This window comes from Rhineura floridana, chromosome 4 (genome assembly GCF_030035675.1).
Source record: "Rhineura floridana isolate rRhiFlo1 chromosome 4, rRhiFlo1.hap2, whole genome shotgun sequence".
NCBI lineage: Eukaryota > Metazoa > Chordata > Lepidosauria > Squamata > Rhineuridae > Rhineura > Rhineura floridana.
In genome coordinates this window covers 122,295,727-122,313,540 of record NC_084483.1, presented here as the reverse complement: position 1 = coordinate 122,313,540, position 17,814 = coordinate 122,295,727, and the positions used below count along the sequence as shown (strand labels likewise).

General features: G+C 40.8%; 1 protein-coding gene across 6 annotated transcripts in view; it reads right to left on the bottom strand.

The window, feature by feature from the left end:
* The window catches only part of SYTL3 (synaptotagmin like 3), a 59,571-nt gene that overhangs the window by 9,626 nt on the left and 32,131 nt on the right, over positions 1 to 17,814 (bottom strand). For all 6 annotated transcript variants that reach the window (XM_061624261.1, XM_061624263.1, XM_061624264.1 and 3 more), the window contains 4 exons: positions 10,945 to 11,047; positions 7,357 to 7,527; positions 6,730 to 6,856; positions 2,756 to 2,864 (listed from right to left, as the gene is read on the bottom strand). In XM_061624261.1, coding sequence (XP_061480245.1) covers positions 2,756 to 2,864; positions 6,730 to 6,856; positions 7,357 to 7,527; positions 10,945 to 11,047 — 510 coding nt within the window. The remainder of the gene's footprint in view (positions 1 to 2,755; positions 2,865 to 6,729; positions 6,857 to 7,356; positions 7,528 to 10,944; positions 11,048 to 17,814) is intronic.

Here is a 17,814-nt window from a genome sequence, read left to right as displayed (position 1 = left end):
GGCGGTATATAAGCTTAATTAAATAAAAATAAAATAAAAAATAAAAATGTCTTTCATTCATTTCAGTCATTTTGTTTTGACTATAGAAAGTTTAAATAAAGCAGGGCTGGACAACCTCCAGCCCACGGGCCTAATTAGGCCTGCAAGCCAGTTTCCCCAAAACTACACCCTCCTGCCCCGCACCTGACATTATAAGCGTCATCATGTGTGGGGCAGATAATGACACGGCTACAAAGGAAGAATTGGGAGCTTAAAGTGAGCTTCTAATTGTTGCTTTGAAAGCAGGGCTTGCTGACAGCATCAATCAGCCTATCAGTGCCGACAGCAAGCCCCACTCAGATCAGCTGCACTAAGGAGTTCCCCATTGGCAACTCCCTAGTGAAGGTAAGGAGGTTTGCTGTAGCTACCAATGTAGTGAGCCTCTTTGAACTTTGACAGATGGATAGGTCTCCCATTTGTCAAAGTTGGTCCATTGGGTGGGGATATGGAATTAAGGATCTGGCCCATGGGCTGGATTCAGAGCTCCACTCCTGAAATAAAGCCATGTCTCCTATTCAAACACACATTCACACACAGATTTCCCATGTGGACTTTGGCAGTTAGTAGACTGTACCCTATTGGATTTCTAGTCGTTACAATTCTAATAGGTCAGAGGTACAATTCTCAGAGTGGTTTAACAATTAATCCTCCTTCACAGAGAATTCTGGAGCTGCAGCTTTGTGAAGGGAATAGCAGTGTCATAACAACTCTCAGCACTCTTCACAAACTACAGTTGCGAGGATTCTTTGTGGAAAGCCATGACAAAGTGGTATGATACTGCTTTAAATGTATAGTGTAGATGGGGCCTACTTGACAACCAGATGCTGGTGCAGCTCTTCCTGATGTGGAAATGCACTTATGCTCATCACATAGCCATTAAAGTCACAGAGAAAAATGCAGTAATATCTTGAGCATTACTCCTAGGGTCAATCAACAATGTTGCTAAAAAGATGCTCTTGGACTTGATAAAGGGGCTAACTATTATGTGTAATGCTGGGAAAGGGGGAAAGAAAGAAAAGTAGCTTTGGAGGGATTTTACAGTGAAAAGCAATAGACAAGTAAAGGGTTAAGCACCTCCTTCTCCTGCCACATAACTCTCAAAAGCCATATCCAATTGCTTTTCTTTTTTTAATCAAAAAAGGTGTCAGGATCCTGTTACACGTGTTTGATGGCATTATGGCATCATATGACTGACAGGTGGGTCACCCTGTAGACCTGTCAAAATCCCATACGTGGGGTTCCCAAGCTTAGGACACAGCCCAAGGGGTATTGCCAGCCCTAAGCTTTACAAGCTACCCCATGCTGATCCCTTCTATTTCGGACATCAGCGGTTAAAAGGAGAAGCACAGGGAGGCTTGCAAAGGCCACCCCACACTGACTCTTTCAACTTCTGACACCAAAGCACTTTGAAAGCCACCCTGCACTGATCCTTTTAACCTCCAATGTCAGAGGGTGACAGGATCAGTGTGGAGCAGCTTCAAAGAGTAGTGTTGGGAGAGAGAAACAATTTCGATAAAACGGAAACTTCTTCCCTCTCCTTGAGCAACGTGTGTTCCTACCACCTATCAGCTGATGGGCAGTTGGGACCATACCTTGCTCTAGCAATCAGGAGCCCACTTGAAGCCCCAATTGTTCTTTTGAAGACCCGCCCTTAAGTGTAGAGTGGGTGGACGTGGCTTCCCCAAAACGGCCTTGCAGGCTAAATGGCCAAGTTTCGCCTGCAGGCTGGAGGTTCCCCACCTCACTTAGAGGCTAATCTAACTCTGCAAGGAAGGGAATATTAAGATTCTGAAAGCAGTCACTTCCTTATCTAAATATACTCCCATACAGGCAAGGAGATGGTTTCTTAAACATGCAGGATACAAACAGTTTATGAACCTTTTGACCAAAATCAGCACTTGAAATGCCTGGTACTAGAAAGGAATCCAATCTCTGAAACGTTGAAGTACCATGCTCATAGCAACTGTCTTTGCAGGAAGAAGACTGATACATTTTGCACCACTTATAGTTACTAACATCCTGAAGATTTCAGCATCGATTAAGACCTTTATCTCCACTAGCGTGCTGTTTAGTAAGAAAGAGATGCTGCTACTTGATGTAACTTTCTTATCTCACTTGTATATTTTTTACTTTCCCCAACCCTGGAGCAGCCTTCGCCTTCATTTGTGATGCACACAAATATTCTACAGTGCAGCAGACAATGTGCACAATCCAGTCATGGTTAAGCAGTTTTAAACCTATAATTTCAACAGGAAATATTTGAGTGTATGGTTAACTTTTCCCATTGAATTGGCTGGAATTTCAAAGTGCATAATTACGGCTCATTAAGTATGTAGTTATGCTGCACATTCTTAATAGCTATCTGCATATGATCTTAAATGCTTTAACATTTACCTTACAGACTGAGGCTTGGCTTCAAAGACCCACAAGCAAGAAATTCCACACATGCGAGTTTCCCTTTTGTTGTATTTTCCAAACTGTAGCTCCTCACTTTCTGTTTGAGGGTGCTCCCAAAGTTTTACTGACTTTTAGAATGGCTTCTTGGATAGTATAGGCATTTGCTTTCAGAATTAATCCCCATTGTATACATGGAGCTTCCTCCCACCTTTGGGATCCCAGCCAAGGATATGCAGTTTTCTTGTAATCCAACTTTTTTAAAAAAAATCTCATAATGAAATGATAAATACATTTTTAAAAACAACATTGCCAACCATACCCTTTAACAAAAGAGTTCAGTAGGCCATCAGGTCTTATTATAGGCAAATTGTTGGCTCCAAGTACTATAAGATGAAGCTGGTAGTCAGGATGTGCTCTGTCTTGCATCCCTGAAAGAGGAAGCACTCTTTTTAAATGTTAAAGGGCAAAGGCTGGAAGAGAGTTAGTACAAGGTCCAGAGGAAACTGTCTACATCATGTTAGCAAAGTGATTTTCCAAAATCACAGTGGCAATTGTTATGACCTGTGTCTGACTCTGAACAAGGGGATCATGAAAAGAAGGCCCAAAGTACTGCAGTGTCTTGCAGATGTCTTGCAATCCAATCCAATCCAATCCAATCCAATCCAATCCAATCCAATCCAAGTGTCTTGCAATCCAACCCCCCAATTTGCCATGCTGGAGGAGGGGGACTGGATGGACCAGAGGTGTCTCTCCACTCAGCCCTGCCCAGATACACAGCTCCACTCCAGGTGGGGGAGGCCTGCTGGTGAGGAGTGTTCCAGTGTGCCCACCGGAAATGGTAGCCACTGCCAGTGGAAATTCAGAAACAGCATTTCAGGGTTGGGGAAGGGAGGGACTGGGCCGGCACACAATCTGCTGGATCCTGGGCCAGCCTTGCTGCTGTCATGTGAGGGCAACAGTTCTGACTCAGGTCTCTTTGCTGCACTAGCAGCTGGTATAGCGAATAGGATTTTTTCCCTGTCCCAACCCACCTTCAGCCCTGGTGGGGCTACAGATCGAACAGGGGCAATGCTGCTCCATTAAGACATACTGCTGCCAACCAGAGGGTTGGACTGTTCCCTAAATAGTTTTGCACAGGCAGCAAATCCAAAAAATATGTGGGTGCATGTGCACATGAATGGATGCACATACATCCACATAGCACTCAAAGTCGCCCAGTCAAGGCAGCTATAACTTTCATCACAACATTACAAAGCAGAATGCTGTGGAAGAGTTTTTTGGCAGTCCCACTCCCTAGTGCTGTAAGAATCTGGAAAACCTTCATATCTCAGAAGGATAGGAGACAGAATTCTACAGCCACAAGAGTGGCTGTATACTGTAGCCAACATGGATTTTTCACATTCCTCAATGTTAAATTGAAAATACCTCCCATGCCATTATGCTGCTTCCCATAAGCTAATTTCAAAACAAAACCTTACAAAATATATAGTCCTGAACTCAGAGACACTTGCTTAACAACCCTATAAGTTTTCATGGCAATACACAAAACACCCAGAGAGAATCGAGAGTTCAAAGTGAAAACAAGGGGGGGAATCCAGACCCCTGTTAGACTTTTTTCTGTCAGTGGTCTCATAAATGTGTTGAAATTAATTAAAAATCAGCCATGTTCACAGAGTACCTGTAATCCTATTACTGACCCTGACCCATACTCTGACCTTCATCTTCTGCAGGTTAAAAATTAAAAAAAAATCATGCCTGATTTATAATTAATTTAAGAAATCTACCATTGAAGTCTATTATAGTGTCAGGCATGCTCAGTAAGAATTGTCAGTGTTCTAAAAGCCAGGCTCACAGCTTCACCAATCAGGTGGCCACACTCACGCCAGACCTTGATTTCACTTTAGACAGTCCTGACTTCCCCTGAAGTAAATCCCTCTGAACTCATTAAGCATGGAAATGATCAGTCCATTCTCAGCAAACTTGCACAGGATCCCATTTCTTACCTCCCAGATTAAAAAGCAGGGAAATTCACTAACAGGCTAAAAAAACACTTGCTGTTTAAGAACGTACCTATAGCCAACAGATCTTTCTATCAAATTTTAAAGGACAGGGAAATTGGGCAGCTATAGTGAATGTATTGGGAAGCAGGAGACCTGATCTTTGTAAAAATGCAAACACAATTTGTGTTGGTCTTTCACAGTCCAATCCACTTCCTGTGCAGAGGCACATGTTACCAAATTCTTCCAAGCTACACAGCAAGTGGATTGGACTGTGAAAGACCAACTCAAATGGTGTTTGCATTTTGACAAATATGTAGGGCAGTACAATATCTCAGAGAAGAGGTCAGGTCTTTTGCTCCCCTGGTGCATTCAATATAGTTGCCCAATTTCCCTGCTTTTTAAAGTTTGATCGAAATATCTGTTGGCTATAGGTACGTTCTTAAACTGCAAGGGTATTTTTTTGGCCTATTAGTGAATATATGTGTAGACTCCAGAAAGCCATTCCATTTCCAAGACTTGAAAACATTACTGTCTGGTTGAATCACAAAATATTTGTATTTCCTATTGCAGACTATTAGGTTCTTCTTCTAGGATTTCATATTTATTAAACAATTCATCTTACATTTAAATTTAACAGAAACAGAGAGGATAGCAGGAGTTGAGTAGGGGGAAAGCTTGCTCCCCTCTCCTCTTAAAAAACTACTACCAGTATTACAACTTTTCTGTTCAACTTGAGTTCAAAGCACAACATGGCATCAGATTTCTAGGCAAAGGAGGGAGCAGAGATTTATTTATAAAAAGGGCACTTGAATATAAGAGACCAGAGCCTACTTCTCACTAGGGCTGAGCAAAAAGGACCTCCCAAAATTCTCTACGCTACTTGTGGGCAGCCAAATCAGAGGGGGGATTTTGCTGAATATTGGAGGAGGGACAAAATTCTCCATCAGTTTTTCTCAGAAAATTGATGGATGAAGGAAACAATGGGCTAAGAGAGGAAAACAGGAAGGAGTTGGGGCCAAGCCCAGTGCTTCCTTCATCTAATTTTAATGCTCTTTAATACTATTTAAATATTCAATAAATATTTAAATAGTATTAAACAGCATTAAAATTAGATCCATAGCTGCACCTCAAAATTCATGGCTGGTGAAATTGGGAAGGTTCATTTTATGTAATATTCTTTGAGGGAAATGCTGACATTCTCCAATAGTTCAGGAGAAGCTCAAAAAAACTTTTCAAACATTTTTCAGTAAATTATTTTTCTGCAAAATCTTGACTCAGACCTACTCTCACAAACATCAAATGAGGTGGCAAACCTGTGCCTGGACTGTACCATTTTAGATTGCAGGTGGAGGCTCACATGACTGGATGCTTCTCTATGTTAAAAAAAAATTCTTATAGAAAACTAATATGTCACTGAGAAGGCTAAACTATAACCTTTCTACTTGACATGCCAGTTTCCAGTGGGCAGGAACTGTTTTGGTATGGAGCAGCTCTCAGTCATGTAACATCCCTCCTCTCACCATCTGCAATGTGATGTACAGCCCAGGCACGGATTTGCCACCCATCTGCAGTTTCTGAGAACTAGACCAGAGAAGGAAGGATTGAAGGCAGTGATAGAGGACTGCTCTACTTTCTTAAAAACAAGCTGGAACAGTAGCTGGCTAGAGCTCAAAACCTCATCTGGCATGAAACTTTAAAGACAGGAAAGGAGAAAGTATGGGCACTAGAAATCAACAACCAGCCCTTCCCTGCTGTTCCCTTTGGAGGTTGGGGCCTTAGACAAATAGGGCTTTCCAACTCAGAGGGTGCCAGCGCATCTACCAGTACCTCCTATGACAGCTGTGAAAGGTCTCAGTAAATATATCATCAAAAATCTACGATACACAATTTACTGATTGATCTTCCTGCTCAGTTCTGTTTGGTTTCTCCTATTTTGTACATGCCCTCTTAAACATCCCCACATTTCACTGCATGTCAGGATTGGACACCACCCTCCCTTCCACTCTGAACAAAGGAGAGATGCAAAGAATTTATTTCTGTGATCAAGTGCATTGGTGGGTGATGTAGGTGTCTTTTTTCCACTGATGGTGGTTGGGGGGAGATGCCTCCACCCTTTTGTTATGCCACACATCCCACAGCAGCCACTTTGTGACTGTACTGCCTACAGCACTTTCTCAAAGTTCTAAATGTGCCCACTGGCCCCAAAAGGTTGGTAACTCCTGAAAAGGTGTGTGTGGTTTTTGACAGCTTTGCAGAGTGGTGTAGAGTTTTAATATGCAAAGTTAATACATACAGTGCTTTGTATTTTCTTTCACCTGCTCTTCATATTGAAACTTGTTATACAGAGAAGGTGAAGCCAGCTTTACACGCACCATAAGTTCTCCACTGTACTCGACCACATTATCTTCAGACTGTTCAGGCTATTCAAAAGTTGAGAGAGGAATACACATGAAAAAGTTGACAGATTGTGATTGTCCTATGCCATTTCTTTCTTTTCATAATTGATTTACAGAATCAGTTGAGGCAGACCATAATGAAATTATAAAACAGGTCAAGCATGAAAGCTTACCTGTAACCATTAGATGATAATGGAGAGAGCTGACCTCATATTTTGATGATCCATCTTATACTACAAGACAAGCTGTGAAACATTCATCTAGGGTAAGGCAATTACCACCATTTTTATTTTTAAAATAATTAGTGATAGTCTGGTGGTGACTGGAGGCTCTCCTCAGCTACCAGGGCTAATATTTGTCTAACCCTTTTATAAAATCATCCAACTCATTACAGTGGGCAAAATAAGTTTGCATCAAAGTGTTGCAAATTAAAGGCATACATTGTATATTCATATATGTGTGTGTGTGTATGTATATTTGCTGAAAAATTACAGTATGTAAATCTAACACCAAATTTGAGTTACCTTTGCTTTAAGTTGATGCCAACTGAATGACTGAGCTGAACTGTCTTCAAAATCCCAAGATTCAAATGGTATCACCACTTCTCCAAGGAATACTTTATGTCTGAAAATCCCAGCATGCCACACAGATATCTGAAGTTGTCGTGTTTCTAGCTGGGAGTATTCAATCTTGTACTGTAAACATAAAAAGAACCATACAATCAGTCATAACACTAACAAACACTTTTTTTTGGCAGTTGCAGCATGAAAATCTGCCAGGCAATCTAGTGAATTAACCAATTTTTGCTAAAAAAGACCCCACACCAGTTTTATTTATCATGTTATATCACAATAGAGTGGGGAATACCCAGGCAATTCCCGCTACGTTTCTCTAAACACAGTGAGGCATTTGTTTAAGAATAGTCTATTAACACTACAGACAGGATTGAACCTATAAGGAAAATCTTTAGCGGTGGGCATGGGACTGCCTGTTTGGCTCCAGGGAATCATTTCCGTATTGACTTGTTTGAGGAGAAACCCCTGCATGCTTAGTGATGATGCTGAATAACAAAATAAATAAAATGTCTGGTAGAGACCCCCCTGCACGTTATAGAGGATTTGAGGAAGACTGCAGTTTCAGCCCACTGGTCAGCCCTTTGCTTTGCATGAAACAAAGGAAGGGGGACCTGGACCCTGCCACTGTCCTGATTTGGATCCCACCCCTACAGCTGCTGCTTCTTAAAAGAAAAATAATTACCATACTGAGAGTAGCTTGATTACTGTCATACTTGTCCCACAGAATCTATTCTCAACAGTTATCAAGGACTACACCTTTCAGAGGACAACTGACAGTGTTGGGAAACCTATTTTCCAGGGAAGCTTATCTGCCATGATCGAACTTCTCATCGAGGACCCCCTGCTCAGCTTCTGAGGAGCACATGGTCCCCCCAAACACAGTTTGAAAACCAGTGCACAAGAGTAAAGTTCTTGAGAATAACGCTTTCCTCAGGCTCTCTTCATACCGCTTGGAACTGCAAAAAAGGATCAGTGGTATCATGCTAGTTCTGACATGACATTTTGCATCCTTAAGTTGGCCAGAATGTTTTATCGGAATGGGTCATTTGCACAGGCTGCTTGCAGACGATCCTGTGTGATGTGACTGCTTTAATCATTGTAGAATCTACATACTAATATATGGGGAACCTTTTTCAGCCTGGGGGCCACAATCCCTTGTGGGCAACCTTCTGAGAGCCCCACACCAGTCATGGATGTGGGCATAGGCAAAAGTGGGTGTAGCAATGTATGTAAATTTTACCTTTGTACAGTAGGCTATTTTTTACAGACGTTTAATTATCCTTCTTTGTCGTCTATCCAGACAAGCAAAAGGCAGTATCAGAGTTCAAGGACACATTCTAGCCAGGCAAAAACACCCAGGGTGTGAAGCAGAGCCAGTGAGGGATGTGGCCTGGGGAGAGGGTATGGCCTAGAAAGAGTTCCAAGGGCCAAATAGAGAGGCCTGGAAGGCCACATTTGGCCCTCGGGCCTTAGGTTCCTCACCCCTGTTTTAATAAAACAGCTTCTCTTGTAGACAGTGAACATTTTGGGAGTTTCACCAGAACTGCTCTTCAGCATTTCACATTTTTAATGCTGCGCACTTTCACCTATACATGGGTCTCAGTAATAGCATTTTATATACACTCTTGTTCCTTGGGACCAAAGAGAGAACAAAAATGTTGACAAAACTAGTGGGCATTTCTCCCTAGGCATCCTATTGGTGTTTAAGACTTGGCACCTAAAACTCTTACTGCCTTGTCCTATCCACACTTATTCAGAAGCAAGTTCTATTGGGTACAATGGGACTTACAAATCAGGATGGAAAGAACTGTCAATTTCAGTTCTTTCAGTTTCTCATTTCCCCCCCTCTTAAATTCATTCCTCCACATTTCTACAGCAATTTGCGAATTTTGTAAAATATAATCCTCATGAAAATTCTTCAGCATTTTAGTGTTAATTTCTCCTTCTAAACACACTTTTATCTGCAGTTTTGACTAATGTACACATTTTTCAAGCAATTTCTCCTAATGTAATGCAAGTTGTATGTAATTTCCATCAATATATTTATTTTTATGCATATTTCCTCCTAATATAGGTGTTTGTATAAACAGCGTTTGACTGGAGAACTGCATCACAAAATTGTGTATAGGTGTGAATTTTGAAGGATGACTGTGTTTCAGTTCCCATATTGTTTCAGAAAGTGAGAATTTGACAAATTCGATTTTAAATGTGAACCTAATCGAATTTCTCCTCCATCCCTACTTACACGTCAGTATGTATAAGATTGCATCCTTAGGGAGTTCTTCCTTAAGGACACTTCCAGACCACACAATTTTGGTTGATCAGCCCTCTGAATCAGAGCACAGATCAACCCCAAATTCGGCAAAGAGAGGGTGATCCTCATTCTCTCCACTGCTAGCCCACATAGATTAGCAGGATCAATACACAGGGGAGGGCTACCATCACACCCAAACAGGAATGGTAACTCAAGAACCCAGCAACAAGAATAAAGTACTCTCCATTTCAGAAGCTGTCTTCCCACTCCTTGTGTTGATTTCTGAAAATTACCTGCCAGCATTCTGACTGAGATACGATTCCTACAGTAATTACATATTCCACCGCCAAGGGAATTCTGCATTAAAGCATGATGAAAATATTACCATGCAACTGACATTGGGTCAGTCTTGAAATTGGATCCAGATCTCTGGCTATTTATGGCATTCTGATGTTAAGAATCATGAGATGTAAATGAGGAGAGAGAACTGCACTTTTAAAAGTGATAGAGGGGTAGGAAATTGAGCAGATCAGCTTATCATTCAGGGACAAGAAAAACAGCCATTACAGAATTCTCTCTTCTATACAGCTATTAAAGATAGAGGAGTCCTGTGCTCCAGTAACGGCAGTCCACCTACAGTGGTTTACTCACCTTGGTAGTTCAATTAACATTTTAAAAGAAACCTTCCTGTGTACTTAATTAGCATCACCGCATGAAACTGTTTTCTGAGAGTTCAGAAATCAATTCAAATCTGATTTCCCCGTCTATAAAGTGGGGTTTGAGTATCCCTAAACGCTGTACTGATGAGTTACAGTAGGGGCAGCAGCAGCAGTAGCAGCAGGAGGCAATACTGACATCTCCTAAAGCTTTTTAATATGACAGTTGGATTTTTAAGTGAACAAGTCCAAACAGTGATGAATGAGCCATCCATTGTGCAAAGAGGAAGCTTACACAGTAGATTTTAATTCCTTTCAACTTCAGAAATATCCATCCAACTCATGATTCATTGGATGAGACACTTCCTTTAACTTTCATAAAAAGAGACATGCTGGCGATACACCCGCCTCTATTTCTCCAAGCCATCTGAATCCAGTGGGGCTGTGCAGGTGCTGGACTAGTGTTTGGAAGCCAAGCCTTTAGCCCAATTATAAAATCCTTTAGTTAAGTGCTCTTGCATGAGGCTCTGCCTATAGATCCACTAAAAGAGGGGATTTTGCTGCAGAAGAGGGGCTGAGTGGGGGGAGAGTGAAGATACAGATTATTATAAATGTTGCTTAGGGTACCTTTAACATTTCTTGGAATGCTGGATCCAATGTGTTCTTTTTGACAGAGGTCTTCCGTTTACTGTGAGCAGATTTGTCAGGCAGCAAGTAAGTCTTGACGTACCTTGCAATCAGGGATGGAGACAGCAGTTAAGAGCCAAGAAAAGGAAGGAAAAGAAAAGGTAGGAAATGTAACCACATGTTTGCTACTAATTAATATCTGCAGAATTTACTGGTACAGTATGATTTTTCCCTCACGGCATTCTACTCCTTTTTGCATTAACAGCTCAGTGTCTGTTGTACACCATACTCCCTTAAGGTAGCATGCCTGTTCTATAGATACTACATTTTCTGAGACTTCAAAATTTAGGATTTTGCACCTGGCGAAGAATGGAAGACTTCCCCACCCTCAGCTATCACATTTGATTGTGGAATATGACTGTGTCAGGGCCCCTCCAGACATCCTTTTTATTGTGCATTCATTATGATTTCTGCTCATGATGTTATCAGGGCAGTTATACGCAAACCCGCTTTCTATACTGTTTGTGCCTGAAAAGTGTGTGAGTATGGGAGGACATGCTGCTTTGTTTTCAATTTCTGCCTGTCCCATAGCTTCCTGCTGAAACCCTGTAACTTTCTGTCTGGGGTTTGTGTTGTTTTGTCCCACTTTTGTTGTGTTATAGTGCAAGGCTGTTTTTCCAGATGGCAATAATGCAGTAAAATGGGGGGGGGGCTCATCACAGAACAACTAATAAAGCAGAATGATATGTGGATGATCCAGTATAAAACTGCCCTTAAAGAACTATTATTGTGTTAATGACATGTTGCAGAATGCACCCACAAAAAAATCAGTCTGGAAGGATCTGCAGATTTTTTTTTAAGTCACCAGAGGCAGAACTCCCTACCATTGCTCAAGCCAGTACCATTGTACAAACATCTTATTGAGTTCCACATCCTCTTGGAGATTTCTTCAAAGAAAAACAATTCTAGCACAAGAGTGGTTAGGCTTTAAATGACAGTCACTAGCAAGACTATTCCCAGTCCTCCCTCAGAAATGCCACATCATTTTGTGAATCTTTTGTTTTATTTAATCTCATTTTGTCCCTGTTGCCCTTATTCAGGTCCATTCACTCTTACACGGCGATCATTTGATGGCTTGCATGTGTGAACGAATACCAAAGTCAAGGAGTATGAACAAGTCATTACAGACATTACACCACAGGCAGTTCATATCACTGCAAGTGCAATACATCTGGTGTATGTCCATTTATGCATCCAGCTGCCAGTTATCATGTGATGAAATATCAAGTGATGAATTGTTATGTGCCTTCAAGTTGATTACAACTTATGGCGACCCTATGAATCAGTGACCTCCAATAGCACCTGTTATAAACCACATTGTTCAGATCTTGTAAGTTCCGGTTTGTGGCTTCCTTTATGGAATCAATCCATCTCTTGTTTGGTCTTCCTCTTTTTCTACTCCCTTCTGTTTTTCCCAGCATTATTGTCTTTTCTAGTGAATCATGTCTTCTCATTGTGTGTCCAAAGTATGATAACCTCAGTTTCATCATTTTAGCTTCTAATGATAGTTCTGGTTTAATTTGTTCTAACACCCAACTATGTGTCTTTTTCACAGTCTATGGTATGTGCAAAGCTCTCCTCCAACACCACATTTCAAATGAGTTGATCGGCAATACCATGGTCTGAATGATCCTGACTTTAGTGTTCAGTGATACATCTTTGCATTTGAGGACCTTTTCTACTTCTCTCATAGCTACCCTCCCCAGTCCTAGCCTTCTTCGATTTCTTGACTATGGTCTCCATTTTGGTTAATGATTGTGCCAAGGTATTGACAAGTTCAATGTACTCGTTGTCAACTTTAAAGTTACATAAATCTTCTGTTGTCATTACTTTCATCTTCTTAACATTCAGCTGTAGTCCTGCTTTTGTGCTTTCCTCTTTAACTTTCATCAGCATTCATTTCAAATCGTTACTGGTTTCTGCTAATAGTATTGTATCGTCTGCATATCTTAAATTATTGATATTTCTCCCTTCAATTTTCACACTTCCTTCATCTTGGTCCAATCCCGCTTTCCGTATGATACGTTCTGCATATAGATTAAACAAATAGGGTGATAAAATACACCCCTGTCTCACACCCTTTCCAACTGGGAACTAATTGGTTTCTTCATATTCTGTCCTTACTATAGCCTCTTTGTCCAGAGTATAGGTTGTGCGTCCAGAGAATCAGATGCTGTGGCACCCCCATTTCTTTTAAAGCATTCCATAGCTTTTTATGATCTACACAGTCAAAGGCTTTGCTGTAATCTATAAAGCACAGGGTGATTTCCTTCTGAAATTCCTTGGTCCGTGCCGTTATCCAACGTATGTCTGCAGTATGATCTCTGGTGCCTCTTCTCTTTCTAAATCCAGCTTGGACATCTGTCATTTCTCGCTCCATATATGGTCAGAGCCTTTGTTGTATGCAGGGGTAAAAGTGTGGATGCAAAAGTGATACCCACCCCCTTCTGCTCTCTCTTTCTCCTTGCTGTTGTGCTGAGTCACTTCCTGGTCCCTCAAGTTTCTCTTTGTCGAAGGCTGCAAGTCTAAACAGAGTAAACCTCACTGAACACACTTTCTGAGCATAAGAGTGTGTGGTAAGCAACTCTCCATTTGAAATCAGTGAGATTTAAAAATGCTTATCTTTGACTAGTGCCAAGCACTTGCATAAAACACATAATCTCCTAACTATTCATTATGTGGAGCAAAGATGATTACCCTCCTGGCAAAAGTGAAGTTGAAGGGGCAGGATTGCAGCTTGAGATTGATAGACAAATGGTCAAGGAATACCTAATTACTTTGAATGAGTTCAGATCTTCAGCGCCCGCTGAACTGCATCCTAGAGTATTGGAGGAACTGGCTGAAGAACTCTCAGAACCGCTGTCTGTTATCTTTGCAAAATTGTGGAGGACGGGTGAAGTGCCAGATGACTGGAGGAGGGCTAACGTTATCCCTATCTTCAAAAAGGGCAAAAAGGAGGAACCTGGGAAGTATAGACCACTCAGCCTCACATTGATCCCTGGGAAAATTCTGGAGCAGATTATAAAGTGGTCATTCTGTAAGCACATTGAAAACAATGCAGTGATTACTAGAAGCCAACATGGATTTATCAAGAACAAATCCTACCAGACTAATCATATATCATTTTTTGATTGGGTAACCTCCCTGGTAGATTGTGGGAATGCTGTGGACATAATATACCTCGACTTCAGCAAAGCTTTTGACAAAGTGCCCCATGATATTCTGTTTAGCAAGCTAGCTAAATATGGGCTGGATGCAACAACTATCAGGTGGGTCCACAGTTGGCTATAGTATTGTACTCAAAAAGTGCTTATCAGTGGTTCCTTCTCAAACTGGGCGGAAGTAACAAGTGGGGTACAGCAGGGCTTGGTCCTGGGTCCAGTGCTCTTCAACACTTATATTAATGACTTGGATGAGGAGATGAAGGGAATGCTTATCAGATTTGCAGATGATACAAAATTGGGAGGAATAGCTAACACTTTGGAAGAAAGAAACAAAATGCAAAGGGATCTTGATAGGCTGGAGCATTGGGCTAAAAACAACAGAATAAACCTTAACAGGGATAAGTGCAAAGTTCTACACCTAGGAAAAAGAAACCAAATGCACAATTATAAGACAGGGATACTTGGCTCAGCAATGCGACATGCTAGAAGAATCTTGGGATTGTTGTAGTTCACAAGCTGAATATGAGCTAACGGTGTGATGGGGTTGCAAAAAAGGCAAATGCTATTTTAAGCTGCATTAACAGAAGTATAGTTTGAAGTATTGGTTTCTCTCTATTTGGCACTGATTAGGCCTCATCTTGAGTACTGCATCCAGTTCTGGACACTGCATTTTAAGAAGGATGCAGACAAACTAGAACTAGTTCAGAGATGGGCAATGAGGATGATCAAGGGACTAGAAACAAAGCCCTATGAGGAGAGACTGAAAGAACTGGGCATGTTTGGCACTGAGAAGAGAAGATTGAGGGGACATATGATAGCACTTTTCAAGTACTTGAATGGTTGCCAAACAGAGGAGGGCCAGGATCTTTTCTCAATCATTCCAGAGTGCAGGACATGGAATTATGGCCTCAAGTTGCAGGAAGGAAGCCATATTTTGACTGAACATCAAGAAAAACTTCCTAACTGTTAGAACAGTATGACAATGGAGCCAATTACCTAGGGAGGTGGTGGGCTCTCCAACACTGGAGGTATTCAAGAGGCAGCTGGACAGCCACCTGTCGGGTATGCTTTAATTTGGATTCTTGCATTGAGCAGGGTGTTGGACTCAATGGCCTTATAGGTCCCTCCCAACTCTACGCTCCTATGAATTTATGACTACATTCTGACTTTAAAATGCTCAGGCATTAAGAGTCAGCAGCAGAAGGTATCACAGTTTCAGGAAACATTCCAAGCCTCAGACTTCAACAACTAGAACAATTCAGCAAGTATTTATTTATTTATTTACTATCCAACCCTTCCTCCCAAAGGAGCCCAGGGTGGCAAAGTTTTCAGACTGAGGTGGAGCTTGCTGGGGGGAAATCAAATCCCAAGCGGCCAGCTCTTGTCGCAAGTGTTCCAAACTTTAAACAATGTTTGAACTTTTTGTACTGTCTGGGAAACAGCCTGACTATCACATACAGGCCAAGCAGGCATGAATGGCAGAATGTCAAGTTCTGTAGTAATATTAGCAGCATCCTGCATTGTGAGTACATCAACTAAGTGCTACCTTTTTATTCTCCCAGGCATTTTAAAGTGTATTTTAATCTGTTTTTAAAGTGTATTTTAACTGTACTTTTAGTGTTGTATTATGATGCTGTTTACTTTTTGTTGTTATTTGTTTGTTTTTGGTTTTTGACTTTATTATGTTTATTGTAGTTATATATTGTGTTGTTTTTATCTCTTATGTACACCGCCCAGAGAGCCGTTAGGCTTAGGGCGGTATATAAATGAAATAAAATAAAATAAAATAAATAAATATCTATATCAATTGGAGCTCTGTTACTGACTTTATAAAACATTCCTTGGTGTGTCATTGTAACGGTTTGCATCCTGAACCAGTCCAGGCTCCATTTCAGAGGGCTCCAGTACAATGCAATGCAAGAGATTTCATGCTGAATGCCTCCTGGGATAATCTAAGCATAGCTTTGACATCCCAGAAGGCTTTCCTCATCACATTCAAAGGATGATTTAACATTAATGTCATGTGCTACACATAATGAACCTTCAGATGAATTTCATTTAGGGTGTTATTTTACTGAGTGAATTGCTACGTTTTAAACAGATTTCATCTACTGCAATCATCATCATATTTAGCATTTATGTAGCACTTTTTCCTATGAGCTAAAAGTTCCTTATTTCAGTAAAGGCCACATTTGTTTATCCATGAGCCTTCCCCTTCACATGTAAAGTGGCAGGGGGAATCTAATTTATATATCACACATGGGTGAACCATTCCCACTCTCTTCTCTTAGTTCCCTATGCCTCTTGATTCAGGCTCTTTTCTCCCAGCCCACTTCTGCAAGATGGGAATTAAAAGCACATAAAGTAACTGAGTGTTTGGAGGGAGGCGTGCCCTGTTTGATATAAAGCTTTGACCCAGCACTCTACACCTTCTGCTTTATATGTCTGTCAACACAAGGAAGACACATGAACAACAAACGCAGCTACCCAACTCGTGGCTAGTTTGGCTGTAACACTTGTCACACCCCTGAATGGTATTTATATACAAGTGTTATACTTTTTTACCACAGATGAATTTGGGAGGCTGATAGAGAGTACTTTCATAAAATCAGCATGGAACTCATGGTGTACTGAAAGTTAACCAGACTTCCCAGTGTGCAGTTTTTCTTATTTGCTTCACTTTGCAAACATTCAGTCTGAACAAGTGTTTTCAGACATCATGAAATTGGTCTAGACAAGGGATGGGATCCTCTCCTTGTTTATGTTTTGTTTTTAAATGTAGCCCCCTGGTGGTCGTTAATGATCCGATTCCTTTTTCCTCCAATAGCTTTTCATTTTTCTAATCTCCTCTGATTTTTTTTTTGCTTTGTAGAAAATCATCAATATCATAATCACTATTTATTCATGAGCCTCCACTGATATTGATCTTTATTCTGAACTCTGTAATTATTGCCTGTTTACACTCCTTCTCTAGTGCACCACAGAGCAGATTAAGGCAAATAATCAAGTCAGTGTCTTTCCCCCTGCTGCTTACAATCAATCATTCCCCTCTGCTGCTTTCTGTCTGTTAGTTACAATCAACACTTCATTGACATCAGTGAAAGGGAATACACATTTGATGAGCTCACATAGAAAGTAGATCATTAAAAGTCACACAATCAATGATTTCATTTTAAAAAATGAATCTGTAAAAAAGAAGAATGAATTGGAAACCAGGCACAGGCTGCTACTTCAAAATTCTCTCCGCAAAGACAGAGAATATCAGAAATAATAATTAATCTGATGGCAAATTCAATTATTGCAGAAACGGAGCCCATTGCTAGTATAGACTGCAATTCTGGCTTTAAGTAGTTTTAATTTGATTTTTTCAGACACTGCATTCACTTAAACACTTTGTTGTACCTGGTGGAGCATCATTATCATTTATCAATAGCAAAATGCCTGATGCCATTTTTATTTATTTTTTTAGTTGCAATATTAAGAAAGAAAGGGAATAAAGAAAAAAATGAAGGGGGGAATAGCAAAAAAAATGGTCAGTCCATGTTAAGGATACAATAGCCATTAGTACATCCATCTTAAATTAAACATGCACTTGTCATAACAATGGGCAAAAGTGGATTTTGCAAGTCCTTATGGTTGCTAAACC